The 26,229-nt window shown below is 36.6% G+C and overlaps 1 protein-coding gene across 1 annotated transcript in view; it reads right to left on the reverse strand.

The window, feature by feature from the left end:
- Positions 1–25,641, reverse strand: part of LOC101408148 (amelogenin X-linked) — a 124,201-nt gene extending 98,560 nt beyond the window's left edge. The window contains exons 1-5 of the mRNA XM_087427834.1: positions 25,588–25,641; positions 23,372–23,419; positions 22,033–22,080; positions 21,931–21,975; positions 21,237–21,662 (exon numbers count right to left, since the gene is read on the reverse strand). Coding sequence (XP_087283960.1) covers positions 21,237–21,662; positions 21,931–21,975; positions 22,033–22,080; positions 23,372–23,419; positions 25,588–25,641 — 621 coding nt within the window. The remainder of the gene's footprint in view (positions 1–21,236; positions 21,663–21,930; positions 21,976–22,032; positions 22,081–23,371; positions 23,420–25,587) is intronic.
- Positions 25,642–26,229: the final 588 nt, after the last annotated feature.

The following is a 26,229-nucleotide window of genomic DNA, read 5'->3' on the forward strand; positions in this document are numbered from 1 at the left end:
GTACAACATTTGAGTCAACACAGAAGCTGATTTTCAAAAACATACTGCAAAACTATAATAATTAAACACCTTGGTACACGTACAAAAACTGAAATGTAGATCAATAAAACAGACTACAGAACTGAGAAATAAATAAATCACCACATTGATGGTCAATTGATCTCTAATAAAGGTGCCAAAAACGTACACTATGGAAAGGAGAATCTCTAAAAAATGGTATTGGGAAGACTGATTTTCCACAGATAGAAGGATAAAATTGCAATTTTATTTCACTTTATATACAAAAGTCATCTGAAAGGGGATTAAAAGCTTAAAATGTAAGAACAGAAACCCTAAAAATATTAGAAGAAAATAGGTTAAAAACTCCTTGACATTGGTGTGGGCAATAATTTTCTGGATATGACAAAAAAACACAGACAACAAAAGCAAAAATAGACAAATGGGATTGCATCGAACTAAAAAGCTTTGGCACAGCTAAGAAAAAATCAACAAAGTGAAAAAGCCACCTACAGAATGGGGAAAATATTTGAAAATTACATTTCTGATAAGGAATTAAAATCCAAAACATATAAGGAATGTAAACAACTCAATAGCAAGAAACAAACCCAATTAAAAAATGAGCAAAGGACCTGAAAAGAAGACATAAAATGGCCAAAAAGCATATGAAAAGATGCTCGACTTCACTCATCATAAGGAAAATGCAAACTAAAACCACAGTGAAATATCACCTCGTACCCGTTAGAATGCCTGTTATCAGTAGGAGAAAATATAACAAGTGTTGACAAAGATGTGGAGAAAACAGAACTCTTGTACACTGTTTATGGGAATGTAAGTTGGCACAGCCATTATAGAAAACAGTATGGAGGTTCTTCAAAACATTAGAAATAGAACTGCCATGTAATCCAGCAATCTCACTTATGAGTATATATCCAAAGGAAGTGAAAACAGGATCACAATGAGATATTTGTACTCCCATGTTTATTGCAACGTTACTCACAATAACTAAGATTTGGAAACAACCCAAGTGGGTTAATGGATGAATGGATAAAGAATATGTGATACACACACTTACACATACACACACTCTCACACACTGGAATATTATTCAGCCACAAGAAAAAAGGGAATCCTGTAATTTGAAACAGTATCAATGAACCTGAAGGACATTGGGCTTGGTGAAATAAGCCAGACCGAGAGAGAAAAAAAATGTTGTGTGATATCACTTATATGCGGAATCTAAAATTTTTTAAAAAGTCAAACTCATAGAAGCAGAGAAGAGAACAATGTTTACCATGGGCTAGGAGTGGGTGTGGTGGTGAGGAAAATAACGAGATGTTGCTTAAAGAGTACAAAATTGTAGTTATGAAGGACGAATAGGTCTAGAGGCCTCCTATACAGACATGTTGACTATACTTAATAGCATACTATTGTATATTGGAAATTTGCTAAGAGAGTATATTTCAGGGTCTCTCATTACACACAAAAAATGGTAACTGTGAGGAGATAATATGTTAATTAGCATTTTCGTAGTAATCACTTCCCTATGAATATGTATATCAACTCATCTTAGACACTTTAAATGATTTATATAATTTTAGAATAATTATTTATAATTATATAATTTTTATTAAAAATGTATAAATAAATAAAAAAGTGAAAACTATCTACATAGATATAAAACTACCTGCAAGATATGTCAAGTATAAAACAATTATGTATCAATCTTTCACTACAATTTGTATAAACATGGGTATACAAATACATAGAAAGAAAGAGAAAACACAAACATATGCTTATAAATGCTTGCGTCATATCTGGAAGAATAGAAATACACACAAGAAATTGATATTAGTTGTTGCTCCTTGTTAAAGAAAAATAGTAGACTCAGTATTGAGACATTTAAAAGGTACAAACCATGTTGGAGCATTAGAAAATTTTAACAATATTCATTTATGATGTATTCAACGTTAACAAGTATATAAAAATAAAATAATATTTTAAAAAATTAATGCATTAAATAAAATCAAGTCTTATGAATACCCTTTAGGAAATATTTCTCAAAGAAAATATTTGGCCAAGCCAAACTTTCTATCATCTCTGGTTAAAAAAGTCTTTTAACTTTTTCTTTCCCTTTTCCCTATCTATTCCACTTTCCATGTCAAAAGATTGAAGCAGCTAAAGGCACTATCCACTTTTTTTCTGTCTTTCATCTGGAAGTGTTTGGCTGTGCCACACAAATAGCAGGGACACAATGTCTACCTGTGGCCAGTGCAGTGAAATAAAATGAGAAGAGCAGCAGCAACTCCCACTAAAAAGGAAAACATGATGAATTTAGGTGTGAAACTTGCAGAGAAGCTGGTGGCAAAGCTAACTCTATCTATGGATGACATGAATTGCACTGCTTTACTTTGAGGACTGGAGAACATAGCAGTAGCTCTTAAGGACTGTTACAAAGCAAGAACAACAGGGTAATAATTCACTCCAGGACTTTGCCCTGAGCTGAACAATGACTAACACAATAAAACCAATCACATTGAGTAAATTACTTAAAAGGTATACGTATACCTGACTGTTGTGATCACACAAAACTGCACGTAATGATAAAATTGCATAGAACGAAACATTTACACACAAATCCAAATTAGTAAATCCAAAACTGTTGAAATGTAATTAAGTCTGTTGATTATATCAAAGCAAATTTTCTTCTTCCAATATTGCACTATAGTTATGCAGGTTGTGACCACTGAGATTACTTGAGTGAAAGGTACAAAGGATATCTCAAGTGCATGTGAATCTACAATTATCTCAAAATAAAAAGTTTAATTTAAAATATACCTTTTCTGACAATAGTTGAAAATGTATTGTCAAATGCATTTGAATTCCCCTAGGCTCGCTATTAAGTTCTGAAGGAGAAAACGGCCAGAAGAATAAAACCTGATATAATCATAGCTTCTTTAAACTATCACCACTTACTTCATACATAGATATCTTCCATGTGACAAATTCAGTAATTTTTTTAGATGGTTATACAGAAAATTCATATCTGGAATAATCCTGGCTGTGTCACCCATACAAGCTTTATTTTTAAATATTTACTAAGTTAATTTTTAGAATTCACAAATTGACTCAATTTTTCACTTCTTCGTGGAGGTGTCTTAATAAAATCTAGGTAATTTGTCTACTTTTCCATCAAATCATACTGCATTTTTTAGTGTAGTTGTGGTTAATAGAAGTTGCATTGAATCACAAATGCATTTTCTGGTTAAACTGCGTGGGGTGGACAGTCATGCCATAGAATACTACTCAGTAATCAAAAGGACCCACCTGTTGATATATGCAACAACTTGGCTGAATCTTAAGGACATTACACTGAATAAAGCCAGTCTTACCAGGCCACATGCTGTATGATCTTGTTCACCTAATATTCCTGAAATGACACGATTATAGAGGTTCGGATCCCCAGCGGGCAATGATGCGCTGCTTGTCAAGGCATACTGTGGCAGCGTCTTATATAAAGTAGAGGAAGATGGGCACTGATGTTAGCCCAGGGCCAGTCTTCCTCAGCAAAAAAAAGGAGGATTGGCATCAGATGTTAGCTCAGGGCTTATCTTCCTTACGAAAAAAAAAAATAGTTGGTGAGCAGGGAGGGAAATGGGAACAGCTATAAGCAAGTAGCCTGAGGAACACTTAAGACAATAAGACTGGTCTGTATCCTGACTGTTGTGATCACACAAAACTGCACATAATGATAAAATTGCATAGAACGAAACATTTACACACAAATCCAAATTAGTAAATCCAAAACTGTTGAAATGTAATTAAGTCTGTTGATTATATCAAAGCAAATTTTCTTCTTCCAATATTGCACTATAGTTATGCAGGTTGTGATCACTGAGATTACTTGAGTGAAAGGTACAAAGGATATCTCAAGTGCATGTGAATCTACAATTATCTCAAAATAAAAAGTTTAATTTAAAATATACCTTTTCTGACAATAGTTGAAAATGAGCAAAACCATTGGTATTAATGATAGAAGTTGTATTCAGTCCTCCAGATTTTTGGATAGAGGAGATCCCTGAAATCACCAGCAAGCTAAACCACATATAGTATGTGATTGATTTACTTCTGCTGGTGCCCCAGTGGCTATATTTTGTCAATAAGGGAATGCACATACACTTTAGAACCTTTTAACTTGACTTGTGTTTGTTAGCATTATAAAAATTAGGAAATGTATATGAATATATACATATATCTCTAAGATTCATCAATACTCAACACAAAAATCTAAATGAGATGTCTTGGGGAGGCTAATAGATTTCAGCAGCAGATTTGAGAAGACTTAAGATAGAATACAGAAACTTAAAGATAGGTCAAATGAAATTCTCTAAGTTGAGAAGCAGAAAGGGAATAAAATCAAGAAACATAAACAAAGCCTAAGATTGTTGTGTGAGTCCATCAAATATACCAAGATATACATAGTAGGAATTCAAGGAAAAGATAGATAAAGGTATATAAAACATATTTGCAAAGTTAATGCTCAAAAAATTCCCAAATTGGATATGTCACATAAATGTAAATGTTCAAGGGCCTCTACCTATTCTAGAAGAAGAGTTGAAAAGAAATGTACGGTAAGACATATTATAGTTAAATTATGGAAAGCCAAAGAAAAAGAGAAAATCTTTTTCAACAAATAGAAGAAACTCATCATATACAAGGGACACTAAATTAGATTAATTACACATTTCTAGTCAGAAGCCATGGAGGCCAGAAGGCAGTGGATAACATTTTTAATGTGCTCAAACCAAAAATGGTCAATCAAGAATTTTCTATTCACCACCACTATGATTTAAAAATAAAAAAGAAATTAAAACATCTAAAGGAATTTGTTGCTAATAAACATTCCCTACAAGAAATACTAAAAGGAATCTTTTATAACTCAACAGAACGACACTAGACAGTAACTTGAAGCATATGGAGAAATAAACAATGCTTGTATAGTTAACTACACAGTAAACATAAAAGCCAGTATTATTGGTTTATAACTTCTATTTTAAATTCCTACATAGTATAAAAGACTAATACATAAAATAGTAATTATCAATTTACATTAATGAGAATATATGTATAAAATCTATTTTGTGACAACCACACCAAAAATTGGGTAGGAGAAGGAATAGGCTGTGTTAGAGCAGAGTTTTTGTATGCCACTGAAACTAAATTGATATGAAATCAAACTAAATTGTCATAAGTTTAAGATGTTAATAATAATTTCCTTAGAAACTGTAGTAAAATATCTTTTGAAAATATAGAAAGGAAATGAGAAGGGAATCAAATGGTACACTACAGAAAGTTAGCAAAAACAAAGGCAGTAATGGAACAACTGTGTAATAAAAAAAATTAAAACACATATGGAAAATAAATACAAAAAGGGGAGAAATTATTTCACCTCTATTACTAATTAATTTAAACAAAAATGGATTAAAGTTTCAAGTCAAAAGTAGAGGTTATAAGAATAGATTTAAAAAACAACATGATCTAAGAATATGCTGTCTACAAGAAATTTACTTTAAATCAAAAGAAATAAGTAAGGTAAAGTGAAAGGATGGATAAGGATATTCCACGTAAATAGTAACCAAATAAAGCTTGAGTGCCTATACTAATATCAGACAGAGATAAGTCAAAAACTATTTGAAGAAACACAGACATTATAAATTGTTAAAAGGGTTAATTAATCAAAATGATAAAACTGTTCCAGTTCAAGATGGTGACATATGAAGATTCTGAACTCACTTCCTCCTGAGGACACACCAAATGAAAAGCAACATATAGAAAAATTTCCTCTCAAAAAAAAGAAAAAAAAAACCCAATAGCTGAATGACTCCTATACATTGGGGGAATAAGAAAAAACCCACATCTAAGCACGTAAGACAGGCTGAGATACAATCTTGTTATAAATCCCATCCCTGGCATGGCAACCCACAATGAGGAGAGGTCCCATAACCGAGGGCTTCTCGCTGAGGAATAAAGAGTTTGAACCCCACATCAGGTACCCCAACTTTTAAGACTCATACCTGAAAGACAAGATTTGAAAATATAGCTTTGAAAAGGCTTGAGGCCACGAGACCCACAAGACTATAGTTCACTGAAAAACAGTTCTTAAAAGTCTCCTTCAGATCCACCCACCCAAGGGACCAGCACAGAAGAAGCTGTTGGAAAAGTACCCAGATTTTCTATGAAAGAAGCTTATTTTCTTTTCTTAATTTGTCTCCCTGAGGGACAGGCATCTAGAGCTTGGGGGAATACTCTTTGGGGATGGAGGCTGGTGGGTATCGTCTTTGCAATCTCTGTCTACCTCACTCCAGCTGGAAGGTGCCATCATTGTGCTCTCCATCTGCCACATTCCAGAGCACTAGTATCTACCATAAGGGAGAATTTACATGTATCTAGTGCCCCTGTTTTTGTCTCTGCCACCAAGGGGATTCCCCTTGATCACCTGGCTCTGGTGGTGAAGGGACTTGTATTCTAGAGTTCCGTGAGACTGTAACAATCAGAGAGACAGTTCTTAGTTGGCTACCACCATCAAGACACAGGGAAGACAGCTAATTGAAACACACACAGTCTTTCTGTCAAAAAGGCCTATTAACTTGTCAAGGAGATTTGGCCTGAGGGGTAGGCTTCTGATTTGCCATGCAGAGGGCTATGGAATGCTCTCAGAGAATGCCAATGATTGTCATCTTCACACTTTCCCTATCATCTTGTACCAGGACAATGGTATCTTCCAGAAAGGAGTTTATAACCTCATCTAGAGCCCTGATTTTTGCAGCTGACACCAGTGGACACCAATAGATCTCTTGACCCTGATGGCCAGTCAGGCATATGCTCATGGTCCTATAGGATTATAATCAAAGGAGAAAGAGTTCTGAACTTCCTACATTTCCCAGGACATAGCAACAGGTAACAGTTTGAGAGCCCGTTCTTTTTGTGAAAGAGGCCTATTAAATTATTTTTATAGCTGCAGCCAGAGGAGCAGGCTTCTAATTAAAACACATGTGAGTGACTGTAATTTTTTTCTAGAGATCTCAGAGGGTGGGAGCTATCTTAAAGGTCTCTCTCTCCCACATGCCAGAGCACTAGTGTCTCTTGGACTAAAACTTATACATACATCTTACACACCAGTATTCTTGTCTGGTGCTCCAGTTCTTTGTGGCTGCTGTCCAGGGAACACCCTTCGACCACCTGGCTTTGGTGGCCAGCAAGGTTTGTGTTCCTGTGTCCCATGAGATTGTAAAGTCAGAGAGACTATTCCTGGCCAGTCATCGCCCTGAGGGCACCTGAGGGCACAGTGCAGACAGCAGACTGAAACATACCTCTTCATCCTGTGAAAGAGGCCCATTTCCTTGTCCTGGAGCTTTGGACTGAGAGAAATGCCGCTGGTTTGACATCTAGAAGTGTACTGAGATGCTTTCAGGGAACAGAGACCAGAGGACACCACCTTTATGCTCTCCTTCTGCCTCACTCTAGATCACTGGTGTCTCCTGGAAAGAGCTTGTATATGTGCATGGAGCCCTGACTTTTGTGCCTGCCTTCCAGGGGACATTTTGAGGTCACCCAGCTTTGGAATTCAATGAAACTTACATGTGTGGTCCCACATGCCCGTATATATTTGCATACTTTAAAAGCTGCTGCCCGAAGGTCTGGCTTTCAATCAACCTGAATGGAGGTTCTGACAGAGAATCGTTTTTTTGGGACATTGATAGATTTTGGTACACCCTCAAATACCAGGAGGAACTAAGACCAAACTAGGCTTCTTGGACAACCATAAAGGTTTGTGAGACAATAAAGAGCTAAGACAGTTGAATGATGTGATTCATCTCCTACAAGAGGACATTCCTTCAAGCCTAAGAGAGGTGGCTGTTTTATCTAAGGAAAAGAAATCAATACAGCAATTCAAGGAAAATAAAGAAAGAAAGAAATATGTTTTAATAAAATAACAATATAGAACCTCAGAAAATATCCTTGATGAAACATAGATCAGTGATTTAACTGACAAGGAATTCAGAATAACAGTCATACAATTGCTCACTAAGCTCAGGAGAAGAATAGATAAACACAGTGAAAACTTCAACAATGAGACAGAATATGTAAAAAAGTACCAAACAGAAGTCACAGAACGGAAGAATGCGATAACTGACCTAAAAAATACACCAGAATAGTTCAACAGCAGACTAGACAAAGCAGAAGACGGGATAAGTTTCTCAAAGACAGGGCAGAGTAAGTCACCCAATGAGAACAGAAAAAAAAAAAAAAAGAGTGAAGATAGCTTAACAGATTTATAGCATAACATCAAGTGGATCAAATCTGCATTATAGGTGTCCCAGAAGGAGAAGAGTTAGAGAAAGGGGAAGAAAATATTTGAAGAAATAATGACTGGAAACTTTCCTAACCTGGGGAAGGAAACCGACATTTAGGTCCAAGAAGCCCAGAGAACTCCAAATAAGAAGAACCCAAAAAGACTCAAATGAAGAGGGATTATAGTTAAAATGTAAAAAGATAAAGACAAGGAGACATTAAAGGCAGCAAGAGAAAAACAACTCATTATGTGCAAAGGGACTCCCATAAGACTATCCCAGATTTTTCAGCAAAAACTTTGCTGGCCAGTAGAGAGTGACATAATATATTCAAAATGCTGAAAGAAAAAAAAAATTTACAACCAAGAATACTACATCCTGCAAAGTTGTTATTCAGAATTGAAGGAAAGAGTTTTCCAAAGAAGCAAAAGCTACAGGAGTTCATCTTCACAAGACCAGTCTTAAAAGATATTTTAATTTGTTTAGACTGAAATGAGTTCACACTAATTAGTAACAGAAAAAAATTACATAAGTATAAATCTCACTGATGAATGTAAATATATAGTAACATTCAGAATAATCTAATGTAGTAAAGCTGGTGGATTAATCACATGTAAACCTAGTATTAATGTTAATAGACGAAAGTAGTAAAAATAACCAAATCTACAATAATTTGTTAATGGATACACATTATAAAATATTTAAACTGTGACTTCAAAAACATAAAATGTAGGGGATAGGAGAGTAAAAAGGAGAGAGCTTTAGAATGTGTTTGAACTTAAGTTATTATCAACTTAAAATAGACTGTTATATATACAAGTTGTTATTTGTAAGCCTCATGGTAACCACAAAGCAAAAACCCACAGCAGAAAAAAAAATTAAACAAGAAGGAATCTAAGCATACCACTACAGAAAAATGCAAATAGGCTTAACACTCCAATCAAACACATAGAGTTGCTGAAGGATAAATAAACAAGATAAATCTACATGATGTCCATAAGAGACTTATTTTAGATGTAAGCACACACACAGACTGAAAGTGAAAGGATGTAAAAAGATTATTGCATGCATTTGGAAACCAAAGAAAGCTGAGGTGGTTATACTTATATAAAACAAAATAGGCTTTAAAACAAAGACTGTAATAAGACACATAGAGTGTTATTGTATACTTATAAAGATTTCAATTCAACAAAGAATGTAACATTTGTAAATATTGCTGCACCCAACATTGGAGCATCTAAATATACAGAGCAAATGTTAACAAATCTTAAAAAGTGAAATGGAAAGCTATGCAATAACAATAAAGGACTTTAACACACAACTTTTATCAATGGATAGATGATCTAGACAGAAAAAAATATGAAAACATCGGGCTTAAGCAACACATTAGACCAGGAGGATATAACACATCTATACTAAACATTTCATCCAAAAGCAAGATAATTCATTCTTCTCGAGCACACATGAAACATTCTCCAAGAGATTATATGTTAGGCCACAAACAAGTTTTAATAAATTTAAGAAGATGGAAAACATATCAAGTATATTTGTTGATGACAGTGGTATAAACTAGAAATCAGTTACAAGAATAAAACTGGAAAATTCACAAATATGCAGAGATTAACGCACATACTACTAAAGGGTCAGAGAAGAAATCAAAATATACCTGTGAAATACTTTGAGATAAATGAATATGGAAATACAATACCAAAACTTACAGGATGTAGCAAAAGCAGTTCTACAGAAAAGTATGTGACAGCAAAAACCTACCTCAATAAACAAGAAAAATGTCAAACAACGTAACTTTAGACCTCCAGGAACTAAAAAAACAAGATGAAGCCCAAAGTTAGTAGGAGGAAGGAAATAATAAAGATCAGAGTGAAATAAATAAAATAGACTCTAAAAAGATAATAGAAGGGGGCAAACTCAAGATGGCGGCATAAGCAGACTCTGAACTCACCTCCTCCCGTGGACACAGCCAATTTACTACTACTCGTGGAAAAATTACCCCTGAGACAGAACTGAAAACTGGATAAGAGGAACTCCTGCAACAAATGACAATCCTAATTGAGGTTGAAGAGGCAGAGACTCACTTCTGGAGAGAAAAAATGCCGCCTTCAAAAGCCGCCAGCTTCACGGCGGCCGGGAGAAGCTCACAGGTTCGCAGCCCTCCCTGGAGGCGCGGGGCCCTGAGCCGGGGAACGCCCTCACTGTGGGCGTTTTGTAGACCCAGCACAATCGAGACCAGTGGCATAATATCTGACTTTGCCTGCTACTAAAACATTGGGTAGCACCCCCAGAAAAGGTGGTTCACAAAGAAACTAAAACCGGCTCTTAAAGGGCCCACGCACGAACTCACCTGTTTCAGAAAGCATCCTAAAATCACCAGAAAGAAAGGTGCACAGTGCTGTGGTGAGATGAGACTCACCTAATAGGCCCTGAGTGCATCTCGGTGAGAGGTGAGACCTCTCCAGGGACTGGGACATTGGTGGTGGCCATTGTTGTGACCTGGTGTGGGCATGCTGAAACAGACGCCAATGGAGTTCTCCCTGAGGCCTGCTAGCCCAGGGTCTGCCCCACCTGCTAGAGCACCGATTTATTCCAGCTCAGCCAGGGCAGGCAACACAACCTAGAGACTAGCCCCACCCACAACAAGCCCTCAGGCAATGTGTGGGCCTGCATAGATTGGTGACTGGATTCTCTGCAGCCTGGCAACTGAGCCGACTTTAGCAGGGCAGGGTGTGCACAAGGAGCAGGTGGAGAGTGTGGGGCAGTGGCGGAGTGTGTGGGGCTCCCTCCGTGGAGAGACTGGGTCCGCTTAGGGAGGTCAGGGCGTGCACACGGGGCAGGACTGGGTTGACTCTGTGGGCAGCAGGGCTTGTCAGCTGCAGAAGACTTGTGTTTCTCAAAGACCCACACAGGGGGTTTGCCCCACTTTCCAAAGCCTGAAACAATAGGGTGCTCCTGTGCCTGAGGCCAGCCCCAGCCAGCTGCAATCCTCAGAGAGCTGACAAGACACCTAATAGGCTAGAGGCTTACAGCAATTGTAAGGCCTTGAGCATAACAACCTGCCACGATGGGGGTCTACTCACTTAAAAGAAATAGCGCAACACAAATGTGGTATTAGAACTTTCAGCCAACTGTGCTGGGGCTCCCCACACCTGATAAAGAGACTGAAGGGCCCACAACAACTACAAGCAGCTGAGCATTAAAACAGCTGGCCAGGAGCATAACTCAGCCTCCCTGGGCGCCTACAGGGAGAGCAAAGAGGCCACAACAGAAGAACACACATAGCCCACATAGGGGTCACCCCTGGAACATTGAGAACTGAGGGAAGCACACCAGAAGCCTTTTAAGGCATCACTTATATAAGGTCACCTATCCAAGAGCAGGCGATGTAACTGACCTACCTAATACGTAGACACAAGCACAGGGAAAGAGGCAAAATGAGGAGGCAAAAGAATACATTCCAAACAAGGGAACAGGACAAAACCCCAGAAAAGGAACTAAGTGAAACAGAAATGAGCAACCTACCCAACAAAGAGTTCAAATAAAGAGTGTTAAGGACGCTCACTGATCTGTGGAGAAGAACAGATGAACTCAGTGAGAATGTCAACAAAGAAATGGAAGATATAAAAAAGAACCAACCAGAAATGAAGAATACAATACTGGAAATGAAAAATTCATTAGAGGGACTCAAAATCAGAGTAGACGATACAGAAGAACTGATCTGTGAGCTGGACGAAAGACTAGAAGAAATTACCCAAGGTGAACAGGTAAAAGAGAAAAGAAATTAAAAAGAGTGAGGACAGTCTAAGGGACCTCTGGGACAACATCAAGCACACTAACATCTGTGTTATATGTGTCCCAGAAGGAGTAGAGTGAGACAAGGGGTCAGAGAATCTATTTCAAGAAATAATAGATGAGAACTTCCCTAACCTAAGGAAGGAAATAGACATCCAGGTACAGGAAGCACAGAGAGCCCCAAAGAAGATAAACCCAAAGAGGCCCACACCAAGACACATCATAATCAAAATGTCCAGAATTAAAGATAAAGAGAGAATCCTAAAAGCCGCAAGAGAATGTCAAGTTACATACAAAGGAAACCCCATAAGGCTATCAGCTGACTTCTCAGCAGAAATCTTACAGGCTAGAAGAGAGTGGCATGATATATTTTAAGTGCTAAAAGGAAAAAACTTACAGCCAAGAATACTCTATCCAGCCAGGTTATCATTCAAAATGGGAGGAGAGATCAAAAATTTCCCAAACAAGCAAAAATTAAAGGAGTTTGTCACCAAGAAACCAGTGTTACAAGAAATGTTAAAGGGACTGATTTAAGGGGAAAAGAGAAGACCTCAAATAGGAAAAGTTATCTATTTCCGCAATAAGAACATAATGGATACATATGCACAAAAAGAGGTTAGATATGATATCAAAAACATGAGGGAGGAGGGGAGTTAAAGAGTACAACTTTCAGAAAGAGGTCAAACTAAAGTGACCATCAATTCTGTGTAGAAGAAGAAAGGAACAGAGAAGGACTACTAAAACACTGAGAGAAAAAAAAAAAGTTAAAAATTGGCAGTAAGTACATACTTATCAATAGCTACTTTAAAGGTCAATGGACTAAATACTGCAATTAAAAGGCATAGGGTGGCTGATTGGATAAAAAAAAAAAAAACCATATATATGCTGCATACAAGAGACACACTTCAGACCTAAAGACACTCACAAACTGAAAGTGAAGGGATGGAAAAAGATGCTCCATGCAAATGGCAATGAAAAGAAAGCTGGGGTAGTAGTACTAGTATCATACAAAATAGACTTTAAAACAAAAACTGTCAAAAGAGACAAAGAAGGGCATTACATAATGATCAAGGGAACACTCCAACAAGAGGATATAACACTTCTAAATATCTACAAACCTAATGTAGGTGCACCTCAATATATAAAGCAATTATTAACAGACATAAAAACAGAAATAGACAGTAACACAATAATAGTAGGGGACTTTAACACTCCACTTACACCAATGGATAGATCTTTCAAACAGAAGATCAATAAGGAAACATTGGCCTTAAATGACACACTGCAACAGATGGACCTAGTAGATATATACAGAGCATTCCATCCAAAAACCGAAGAATACACGTTCCTTTCAAAGGCACATGGAAAATTGTCCAGGATTGATCACATATTAGGCCACAAAACAAGTCTCCATAAATTTAAGAAGATTGAAATAATACCAAGCATCTTTTCTGACCACAACGGTATGAAACTAGAAATCAACTGTAGGAATAAAATGAGAAAAGCCACAAATACGTGGAGATTAAACAAAACGCTACTGAACAATGACTGGGTCAATGAAGAAATGAAAGAAGAAATCAAAAAATACCTGGAGACAAATGAAAATGAAAATATGACATGCCAGAATTTATGGGATACAGCAAAAGCGGTTCTAAGAGGGAAGTTTATAGCAATACGGGCCTATCTCAACAAACAAGAAAAATCTCAAATAAACAATCTAACAAGGCACCGAAAGGAACTGGAAAAAGAAGAACAAACAAAGCACCAAATCAGTAGAAGAAGGGAAATCATAAAAATCAGAGCAGAAATAAATGAAATAGAGACTAAAAAAACAATAGAAAAAATTAATAAAACCAAGAGCTGGTTCTTTGAAAAGATCAACAGAATTGATAAACCTTTATCTAGACTCACCAAGAAAAAAAGAGAGAAGGCACAAATAAGTAAAATCAGAAATGAAAGAGGAGAGGTTACAACAGACACCTCAGAAATACAAAAGATTATAAGAGAATACTATGAAAAGCTATATGCCAGCCAATTCGACAATCTGGAAGAAATGGATAAATTCTCAGAATCATACAACCTTCCAAAGCTGGATCAAGAAGAAGTAGAGAATTTGAATACACCAATCACCAGTAAGGAGATCAAAACCATACTTCAAAATGGGAGTGGTGGGTAGAAACTGCTTTTGCAGCTTGTTTTCCCACAAAGGCAGTCTCTACTTACTCACTTTCCTTTTTTTTCAAACTGTTTTTGTAAATTCTACTGATAGGAAGAACACATTTCAGCAATGTGTGAGAACTACTTCAAAAATATGAAACTGTCTTTAAAAAGAAATAGATTTTAAGTGCTTCTATTGTACCTATTTTCAGAATAACAAAAATTCTTTGTAGAAACCAGGTTGAGCCCAAGTTCCTCATCCAGGAGGAAAATGGGACTTTATAAACATTTGTTTTTGCATGCAGTTGTACAAAAAATGATTCCCTTCTCTTGTTAGGATGCTTTGGTATGTGCCAGTTTGACATATTGCCTCAATAGTTTACAGTTGTGGAGGATACAATGCAGAAAGCTATCAAGATATGTGAATTTTTTTCACATATATTAATCTGGACATTGATTGCCTGGTAAAGAGGTTGTATTCTAGCCACTTAGTCCTGATTCAATGCCATGCTAAGGATAAATCAACAGCATTACTCTTCTGGCCATTCATTTTGATTTCAGAGTTTTCCTTGTAATGATCTCTTCATGTGCCTTAAGTTTGCACTCATTGGGCTACCTGGGAAGGAAAATATGTGAGGGTGAAGACTAGATTATCAGACTTGACATCATTTCCTACTGCAGCTTTCTCTGAAGAAGTCTAGATGTCTGCCTCTGGACCATCTGAGCTGCTGCAAACAGCTAGGATAGATGGCTTTATCTGATTACCATGACAATGATAACCTAGTAGGTTTTTCCAGAATTAGTGTGGTCACGTTTGTCCATTTTTGCAGAAGTTTCTTTCTCTTCTGTGGCACTTAACCAAAAGAGGCAATTTTTCCATGCAGTGGTAAAGTTGTTATTAGATAGTGGTTCTGTTGATTGATTTAATATTAGTTACTTGGTACATCTTTGGAAAGTCAAATAGGCAGCAAAAATTAAGTGACAAAAGCTTTGCGACTTTGATCAAATTGAATTGATATTTGCCGTTGTAAATAGATGCACATTATTTAAATTAGGATATTAGAGGCAAAAGAAAAACATAGTTTACACTTCAAACAGTGTTTTTTTCAAAATCAGGTAGAGTCTGTGCATGTTTTATACAATGCTTTATTTCCTTCTAAAGTATAAATTCTAGACAACACACCCTCTAGAAACTAGGATAGAGACAAGTCTACTTCAATAATATTGTGAGTACTAACTCAGATAATGCACATCATTTGCTTAGAACAATGCCTGGAATATAATAGGAGACTGATAAATATTTAATATTATTATTATTAATAATTTCACATTACAGAATCAGTAGACTTTTAAAGCTGATGATAATTCCTTGAGCAGATATTAAACACACTGATCAATTTTCAGATACTTTTCTAAATCTACCTCAAGAAGCTTGCTTACTGGAGAAACCAAAGTGGAAAAAAACAGTTGCTTAATGTGGAGGAATTCTCAACATATCCCAGGAAATCTTGCAGCTTGAGCATTCCAGCATTAGAGCTGGCATTGTAGCATGGGAGGTTTTGAAGGACTGTATCTGGGGGTGTCAGGTGGTAGAAGATATGTGATCATGTTCCTAAGGCATCATGCATGGTAACAATCAGCAAGTGAGGTTTTCATGTGACTATATGTCAGAATTGGCTCATTGATAAATTAGAAGTGAGTTAGACTTTGGAAACTTTTGCATTGGAAACTTCCCTGCTGTGCCCAAATTCTGCATCATATTTGGTTCTACCTGTGTAGTGGTCCCTTGGGGGGTCTACAGAACCACAAGAAGATTCTTTCTAAATGTGAGAATTGTAGCCAACTCTTATTAACTACTGACTCTGTGTCAAAATGTGGCTCATTTACATGCAAGAGTCAAAGATGGATATTACTACATTTTATTGACAAGAAAACTGAGGTGCACAGAAATTTGTCCAAGATTTCCCAGGAGATAAGCAAAAGGCATGATTGTGAACCTAGACAATCTACCTGCAGAACCTACACACCTAACCACATTAGGAAGCCATTTTTGCATTTGTGTGGAAGCTTAAGTGATTTCAGAAACCCACATTCCACAAATTGAAAGCATGGAAATTTCTTTGAAAAATAAGATCAGGTGTTCTGACAATGTTGAGATATTTTGACACTGTTATTTTTTGTTAGATTAGCAAGAAGAAAATAAATATTTGTTCCTGGGGAGTTTTCCTTTCTTTTTTTTTTCTGAACAAAGGGCTATGTTATTTGTAGGGGACTTTATTGATCTTCATTTTTTTGATAAACTATTCAGGTATGATTTATTGATGTAAATATTTTGGGGCCCAAATAACCATTCCTTTCTTCTGTCCTCACCACTTCATCCTTTACCACTTCTACCTAATCTTATTCTCAATTATTATTTATCTTCTAGAAGAGTCAGATATTTCAGATGACAACAAGATAGATACTTCCTAGCAGTTATTTTTGAACAATTAAGTATTGGCCAATGACCCCTGCTGATAAGGCTCCATACCAAATGGACAGCTAAGGCTGCCACAACAAAACACCACAGATTGAGCGGCTTAAACAACAGATTCTTATTTTCTCATAGTTCTGCAGTATGGGAAGTCTAAGATCAAGGTGTTGGCCAATCTGGTTTCTGAGAATTATTCCTGGCTCACAGTTGACCACCTTCTCACTGTTCCCTTATATCGCCTTTTCTTGCATTGTGTTTGCGTGTGTGGGAGAGAGAGCAGTCTGGTGTCTCTTCTTATTGAAAAAAATAATAATAATCCTATGAGATCAGAACTCCACCCTTATAATCTCACTTAATTTAATTACTTCCTTCAAGGCCAATCTCCAAATATAGAAGAGTTAAGGCTTAAACGTATGTATTTTAGGTGTAGAAAGGGGGAACAAAAACATTCAGTTTATAACAGAGGAAAAGGAATTAGAAAGTAAATCACCTAACAATAAGGAAAAATTCCAATTAACAAGAATTGCACAACAAACATAGGCTAATGACTAATTTTTCATATAGCAAAATTAAACACAACTAGGTGATACTAAGGTCTAGAAATGTGAGAAATTGGTTAAAATGGTGTTTCTCTTGTGATTTCCAAGACATTCATGGCAGTATCTCTTAGTTTATTTTTTTATTAATCCGGTTTTCTATTTTATATTTCCTTTGAGGTCTTGACCTTAAACTCAGTCCTTAAAATGTTTCTCAATAGTAATAAATGTAAGGGAAGTATTTTCAGGAGCTGAGGAAGGCACATAGGAAAGCATATATTTTGGAGTACACTGCAGGAGATACATATATGTACATAAAACTACATTTTATTGATAAGGAATATATATATATATTTTCAAGAGGATTATCTTCAAGCAAGTCATTGACAAAGTAATTCTTCTCAATCCTCGCCAGAAAAATTTGGAGTCATTGAAAGAGACAGTTTCTTATCTTGGCATAAATGTATGACAACCCTGGAGGCGATGCCATAATATATTAATTGATTATGACCTACAATTTAAAAACACTAACATGGGGGGCCAGCCTGGTGGCGCAAGGTGTTAAGTGCGTGCGCTCCACTCTGGCGACAGCCCAGGGTTCACCGGTTCAGATCCCAGATGCATACCAACGCACTGCTTGGCAAGCCATGCTGTAGTGGCCTCCCATATAAAGTGGAGGAAGATGGGCATGGATGTTAGTCCAGGGCTAGTCTTCCTCAGCAAAAAAAGAGGAGGATTGGCAGATGTTAGCACAGGGCTGATCTCCTCACACACAAACACACAAAAAAAAACTAACATGCAAAAACATTGTGTCATTCATCTGGAGGTTGACTTTCCCAGAGTTGGTTAATTCAGAAATATAATAAGGCCATTTAGGAAGTAGATGCCACTTGACCAAGAGTAGTCACAAGATAGCAGTCACATCTCTAGGTATCACATCCTCACATAAGCTCCAGAAGCTCCTCCCCTCCTAGAACTTCCCTTTTGGCCTCATTTGTTGTTATAGTTTCACCACAACCCATACCCAAAACAGTCACTGGCCAGGGGAATATGCCATAATTAGTATGGAGGAGAGAATGTTCATTCTCTGGGACAGGAGAAAGGGCTTATCTCTTCTGAGTTTGTAGAAGGACAGATACTAGGACTAATTGCAGCTCTGCCGGCAAGGAATTAGTGGTGAGGAAAGCTGTTGGACAGCTAGCTAATGGTGTCTGGCATATTTTCCCGAGCATTTTGACTAAACTTCTGTTATAGTGTTAATACTATTCAACCTTCTCTTGTCATTATTTTTGAGCTTATTGTATCCCTTTGATAGATACTAGATTCCTTAATGATGGGGATTTACTATTTTTACCAGGACATGAAATTTTTCCTTGCCCTAGAGAGTGATTAATATATATTTACTGTTTTGATGAGAATTTCCCAATATCAATTTACTAAAAGCCTTCATGTGTTTTTTATTGGCTCTAAATTTTTAAAAAATCAAATTATTTGTTTCAATATCAACATTTTCCCAGTAAGTTATGTTTATTCACTACAGAAAGTGATTAAGTGATTACCCTTAATCATAAAAGTAGTGGAATAAAGTTACTGTGGGTACGGTGTAATATAAACCCTGCAAAGAATGTTTACAATTCTGTATGGGTGTAGGAGAAAAAAAAATTCAAATGTAAATATGAGAAGGAAAGAAAAGTCATTTTGAGTCCATTATATGCATCTGTTAATATTTTGAAGGTTATGAAGTAAAATTTATCATATTAAAGACTATGAAGTGAAAGAAATGAATTGTATATAAAATGTATATGATATTTTTGAAGCTCCCTTATTTAAAAGTTTTCTTTGAAAAAAGTATATCACATAATTTCATTTAAAAATGTGTTTTAGTTGAATAAGTAGAATCAAAATTCAGATTCTGATAATTGATGTGAAGTATAAAACCAGTGTTCCAAGTCTTAATTCATTTTGTTATATGTTTTTTAAGAGTTCAGTGACTGTACATAGTCATTTTTTTTTACTTTATCAACTATTAGAATTCATGTATAAACTAACAGAAAAAACAATATGAGGTTTTAGAATCAATTTTCAGTGAAAAGAAATAGTGTTCTTTGCTTAGTAAACTGTCAATTTGTAGGTTGCAAATTGTATGTTCTCTTAAGTAACATGAAATTTTACATTTAGTTAAAAAACAGTACACAGATAATTTTTAAAACATTTTATTGGCTTCTAATGATACTTATTTTTAGTTATAGAATTTACTAGTAAACTGACAGTAGGCACAAATCATTGTGTTCTTGTGTCATTCCTAAAAGCAACTCAAATATCTAGTTTAGTTCTCTCATTTTCCGATCTTTTAATCCTGAAAAATAAAAAACAAAAGGAATATTTAAAGTAATTTACAAATTTTTCTAAAGAGTGCTATGTACAACAACGTATACAGCTTCAGTTTTACAGAAAAAATATGCTACAAATTAAGTTGAACTCTATATTCTCCGAAAGCTCCGTATTTCATTGTCATTAGATATGAGGTGCCTGTGAAGGTAGTCCCTGCTTTCCAAATACCTAAAATCTATTGTACAATATTAAAATAATAATAGCTATCTTTCTCTGAGTACCTACCCTGCAGGACTCTCAACTAATCATTTTATTTTATTCTCCAAATGCAACTCTTAGAAGATATACATTTAAAGTCTTATTTTACATATGCATAAACTAAGTTTTAAAGAGTTTAAACTACTCCAAATCATCTTTCCATAAATATGCTTTGACATATTGTGAACACACTGTAAAGTCCATGGCCTTATTTATTAATACATGAATGAAAAAATATATTTTCTTTATAACGAGAGAACATGTAGCTTAGACTAAAACAATTATAAACACAACAATATTTGGGATTCAATCAATTTTCAAAATTGCTGTCCCATATTTCTCGTAAATATACTCAGAATTATGAAACTCTATTTGCATATAATATAATATTTGATAGAAAATTATTTTATTGTCTGTAATTTTATTGTAAAATTAACTGACCCAGTCACTTCCCCCCTTTTTAGAGACAGGAAAACAAGCACCCATAAATGTGAAATAGCTTGCATCATACTATTTTCTTCTTTGGGGCAAAGCTAATACTAGAAACCATGTGTCCTGGCTACTCATCCAGATAATTTCTACCTCACTCCTCACTGCTTCTAAGTATAAAATCACTGATTGCATTTATAAATTGTAGAATTAAATAAACTCATATACACAGCACTGAGGGTTTATGGGAATGGATGAAGATCACCTTATCGGTGATTTCTCGTTCATTTGGAAAAGCTTCTTATAATGGAAGGAGATTTTGAGCTAAACTGTGAAAAATTCTTCTTAAAAGTTTTATCTATTTAATCTTAGAAATGAAGTGGAATCTAAAATTTAGTCTGTCTAGTTTAGCTGTGCCCAAGTTACAATAAAAATTGACACTAAATTAAATACCTAACACAGGAAACATTACTTTAGGTCTTCAGATTTTCCATCTACCATTTTTTTAGACTGTTCTGATATTTGCATCTCTCCACCTTTAAAATTACTCCTTTTTACCTTTCAGTGTAATTCTAGCCTAGTCTTGCTTGTCAAATTACTGAAAAATAAGGAGAACTGATATTCCCTGATGTAGTTGGCCTTAAAATGAATGTATTTCAGTTATCTATATTGCGGCTAGAATTCAAAATAAATATAGATTTTGAACCCACCATAAATATGCCATGTAAATAAATAAACTCATTTATAAAATTAAGTTACAAAACATGCTTGGACTAACAGAATCATTGACCTGTAGTTACAGGAACTCTAGACCTTAGACTGTTTGAGAACTTAGAATGTAGGGGCCAATTTTGCTTTACCATTTTCACAGGTGTTATAGTGGCTTCAAAGAATACTCACTACTTCCTCCCGCTTGGTCTTGTCTGTTGCTGGCCAAGCTTCCAGAGGCAGGTCAGGAAGCATAGGGGGCAGGGGCTGCAAGGGGAATATCGGAGGCAGAGGTGGCTGTGGCGGCAGGGGGTGGATGGGGTGCACAGGAAGCTGAGGCTGGATGGGCTGGTGAGGCTGCGGCTGGACGGGCTGGGGCTGGAAGGGCTGCTGGACAGGCGGAGGGAGGTTTGGCTGGTGGTGTTGGGTTGGAACCACGGAGTGATGTCCAGGAATCGGCATCATTGGTTGCTGGGGGACCACGGGCTGCTGAGCTGACACCATGGGGATGTGGTGATGAGGCTGCAGGGCGTGATTTGAGGGGTTCTGCTGGGACAGCACGGGGACGATTTGGTGGTGCAGCCATCCACCCATGGGTTCGTAACCATAGGAAGTGTACTGGTGAGAAACAAAGAGTCAGGTTTACCATTGGCTCCATTGACTTCCAGCTGGAGAAGTAGCAATGTTTTCTTTGTTATTATGACAATATGAATATTTATTCATTTTTTCCTGTGCAAGAATTTCTGTGTACACAGATATGACCTTTTAGAAACTATATTTCCCATTAGTGTCTGTGTGTGGCTTGTATATATGTTATTTCACTTAAAAAGGGAATTGAAATTCATGCTTAATATTTTAAGGGAATAAAGAACAAAAATTTACATACCGGCTGCCTTATCATGCTCTGGTACCACTTCAAAGGGGTAAGCACCTTAAAGGAAGGAGACATTAGGATACATTTGTTTTAATTTAGTTACATGAATTATACAGTCTCTAATGAAATCTTGTCAATATTGATACCCTGAAAATATGAGTCCTATGGAAGAAAGAATAAAGTACACATTTGTCAGTTGCTTCCTATGTGTTAGGCACTACGTTACGTCAATCACACACATTTTTTATGTTTTCTTACATACGCTGAGGCAACTGTCATCACCCTCACTTTTACAGACTAGGTTATGGAGAGTTAAAGAGGTTCATGACTTGACTGAGGTTACAAAAGTAGTCATTCTGTTAATTCCACAGCTCCTGCTCATCTTTGCAAGAGTAAAACAAAACAGAAAAATTAATATAACATAAGATTATTATATCTTTTTTTGATTTGATGTCACAATGAAAAAATAAAGGAGGCAGAAACACTGTCCCTTATCCTAGTAACACAGGTTTTCTGGTCAAATATGTCAACATTTTAAGCTTTACCGGAAAAGCTTGCTCAAATACTTATTTGACAGTTTGTAACAGTCTGTAAGTTAAGAAACATTTAACAGTTTGTATGAGTAAACAGATTCATAGATTGTCATCTGAACCTATGAAAGAAGGAAGAAATTCCTTCCTTTCTAAACAATATACTTGTTTAACCTCAGGTCTGGGAACTGCTTCAGTACAGCATTTGAAATCAATACAACAAACAATTACCAACTTTGCTCAAGTAACTCTTGAGCAAGTATCTTTTATATTCTTCAACTATGTTGCTCCCCAAACAATATTTTGAAGTGTGGGTATTATAACTGTTTCTATTCTCCAGATGAGGAAACCGAAGTTCTAGAGAGAGAAAATGATTTGCCCAGGGTCACATGGTTAGTATGGAGTTGAGGAGATCCTCAAACTCAGTTTACAGAAATCTCACGCTTTCCATTGCTCTGAAGAATGTGTGAACTCAGCAGAATGTCATTTTCATTAACATTTCAGTAAAGACAAATGAAACACATAGAGTGTGAACATTTTAGAATCAGGAGTTTTCCAGCTGGAAAGGATCTTAAATAACATCTTACCTGATCCCCACATTTTACTGGCTGGGATAGAACAAAGCTGTTCAGCCAGGTTTCACTTTCTGTCCTACCATGCAGCCCCCCTGAGTAGTAGTTCATGATGGGTAATTTTATAGCCATGTAAGGAGGAGAGACTGAGTCAGAGAGGCCAGGTAGGCTATGCTGGGGCAATGCAGGCTTGAGGCGACCGCTCAGGGCTTACACCAGGAAGCAGGTAGTGGGAACTGAAAAAGTGGGACTGAAAAACATCTCGAATGAAGAAGCAACGCACTATTCTTTACAGAGCCCAGGGCAGTGTTAACTCAAACAATGGTCAAAATTAGTAAAGAGAAAAATTACCTCATAGCTGAAGTTGATATAACCAGGGTGCCCAGGATGAGGTGGTAGCTTTTAGAGGGAGGGGGAAAGGAGAAGAAAAAGAGAGAGAGGAAGAGGAAGAAGGAGAGAGAGAAAGAGAGAGGAAGAGATTAAGTCAATATGCAATTGTTCACATTAAGAGAGACTGAAGCTACTTTATTTATTTATTTATTTTTTGGTGAGGAATATCGGCCCTGAGCTAACATCTGCCAATCCTCCTCTTTTTGCTGAGGAAGACTGGCCCTGGGCTAACATCCATGCCCATCTTCCTCCACTTTATATGGGACGCCGCCACAGCATGGCTTGACAAACAGTGCATCAGTGTGTGCCCAGGATCTGAACCAGCGAACCCTGGGCCACCGTAGCGGAGCACATGCGCTTAACCGCTTGCACAACCAGGCGGCCCCTGAAGCTACTTTAAAAATGTACATAGTGCAGAATATATACGAGGTCTGCTTTTAGTTTGAACATGTACACTGTGTAAGAGAGGAGCTCTCTATTTTGAAGACGTCCAGAACAAATAAATGACTTTCCCGGGAGTTGTAGTCTTATGGTGGGAGACCTGGAAACAGAAACTAGCACACATTTACTCTCCAGTGATCTTCAAGACCCCCTCCCCACCATGCCCAATGTTGTCAGTGATTCCTACCCTATCCCACCCACCATTTTCCTTGTTAACAAAACTCACTCTATGTTGGGGAGAGAGGTATGTTTCTGTTACAGAATTGTAAAACACCATCAAGAAGATAATACCTTTCTTTACAGATCACAAGGTGAATAAATACTTACTATCAAAGGGATTTCTCATAATTGGCATGCAAATTAAACAACACATCAACAACAACAAAAGAAACAATTGTGTAGGAATTATTGATGTATGAGAGAACAAGATGGGTTCAGTAAGGTAGAAACATTTTAAATCCCGTGGAAAACAAAAGGGTTGATTTATGAAGCTTATGCCAATTTTTGTTATGCTGTCAACAATTTTATGGCAAAAAATTTTTAAAAGTCAAAATAAAAGCAAGCTGAATGATTATCTAAACAAAGACTGTCTTTTCAAATGTGGGGCCATAATGATGCCTGCATTATGGAATTCTTACTGCCCCTAGAGTGGGTGAGAGGAAGAGGATAGACAATCATGTAGAACATCATCCTCAGACATCAAGCTAACTAAGGCTTTATTTTTTTTTAAATGCTCATATTTCATAAGAGAGTTTATTCACTCATCGGAGTGTGAACTATTTTAGTCAGGTAACTACCTTTCTTATACTTTCTTGCTATAAGCCATCAGAGAGTAAGAGTGTTGAACTGAGGAATGGAAAAGGGGCTGGATTTGCAATGCAGGGGCCCCTTAGGAGACTACAAATTGCCACAACACAGGATTTCAGGAAGGTAGAGCGTAGAATCTTGCTCTTGTGGGTAAGAAAGGAAGAGAGGAGGCAGACATGCAAGCTTTGCTGGCTTCTGGTTGTATCAACAGCTCTTTATGCCACCAAAAAGTAGAAGGATATCCTGTTTTGCCTGCACGTGATCTAAGCTCTCTGACCTTGGGTACCTATGTCTAGAGAGAATGGGTCATACTTCCTGGTCCTTGGCATATTTGAGTGTAAAACATATCCATATGTTTTGGGCATAGGTAGAATTCTGGATAACTGCATGGAAGTCATAGCAGATGAACTCAAAGGCATGAGGCCTCTGAGAACAGGAAATGTTTCAAGAAAGGCATTCCTAACACAGAAATCTTCCCCTCTGAAGGTTAACAACAGTGGAGTTTGGGGGGCAGGAAGAGATTTGGACACTTATGACAAACTGGGTTTTAGAGAAAACTGGTATTTTTGTAGTATTTGCATAAAGCTGCTTAAGCACTTTCTCTGGAGCCCTTTCAAGGATCCCTTACAAAACTTTCCTCCATCTAGAGATAGGGTATGATATTCACAAGTTAATTGTTTCAACAGAATCTCCTGGGGTTCTTGTTAAAATGCAGAGTCCTTGGTCCCACCCTAGCTGTATTGAATCAAAATCTTTGGCAGAGGCATCCAAGAATCTGTTCTCTTATAACAAGCTCTTCAAAGTTTGTCTTAACCATAGAGACATTTGAGGATATGTGATCTTGTGCTGTTTTAAATTCTAAAGTCTACCAACTATGAGGCAGATTTTTATTCCCAAGGTTGTGAAATTGGACGTTCACTTATACTCACGGGCATAGCAAAGGCTGCACCCAGGAGGCTGGCAAACAAAATCCAGGTCCCCATTTCTTGATGGTCCTGAAATATAAGTGAAAACCTGCTTTTCTTATCTCATCTCAAACATGCACATAATTAGTACTTTATAAAATACATGTAATACTCATTATAAAATACTCATTGAAAAATACTAAAAATACTCAGTAAAAAATTTAGAACCATTCTTTATGAAGTTACTTCATTCATATATAATTTCTAGTTCTCAGTACATTGCTTTATTTCTGAAGTCAGTAGTATAAAAATACTTTTCATTCAGAAGGGCTAAACAAATTTACAGAAATGAATTATCTCTCATTACGTAATTTAGAATACCATTTTCATTTACTTGTCCAGCCTATATTTCACCCAGAGTCATAGAAGCTACATGTAATTTGTAAGTAATGATTAAAGGAACATGGTTGGCTCCAAACATTCAGATCATTAAGCTATTTACCATTATTGCATAGTAATTTATACTTTCAGAACAAGGAGCCACAGAAGTATTTCTTGCACTGTCTGTTGGGAATGGCTACTGCTAAAAACAAGGACTAATCATCAGAGAAAAGACATTGAGTAAATTGCCAAAATAGATTAAGAAGGGACTAGGATTTAGTCCTA

Source organism: Ceratotherium simum, chromosome Y, assembly GCF_057802395.1.
Source record: "Ceratotherium simum simum isolate JZ-2026a chromosome Y, ASM5780239v1, whole genome shotgun sequence".
Taxonomy (NCBI): Eukaryota; Metazoa; Chordata; class Mammalia; order Perissodactyla; family Rhinocerotidae; genus Ceratotherium; species Ceratotherium simum.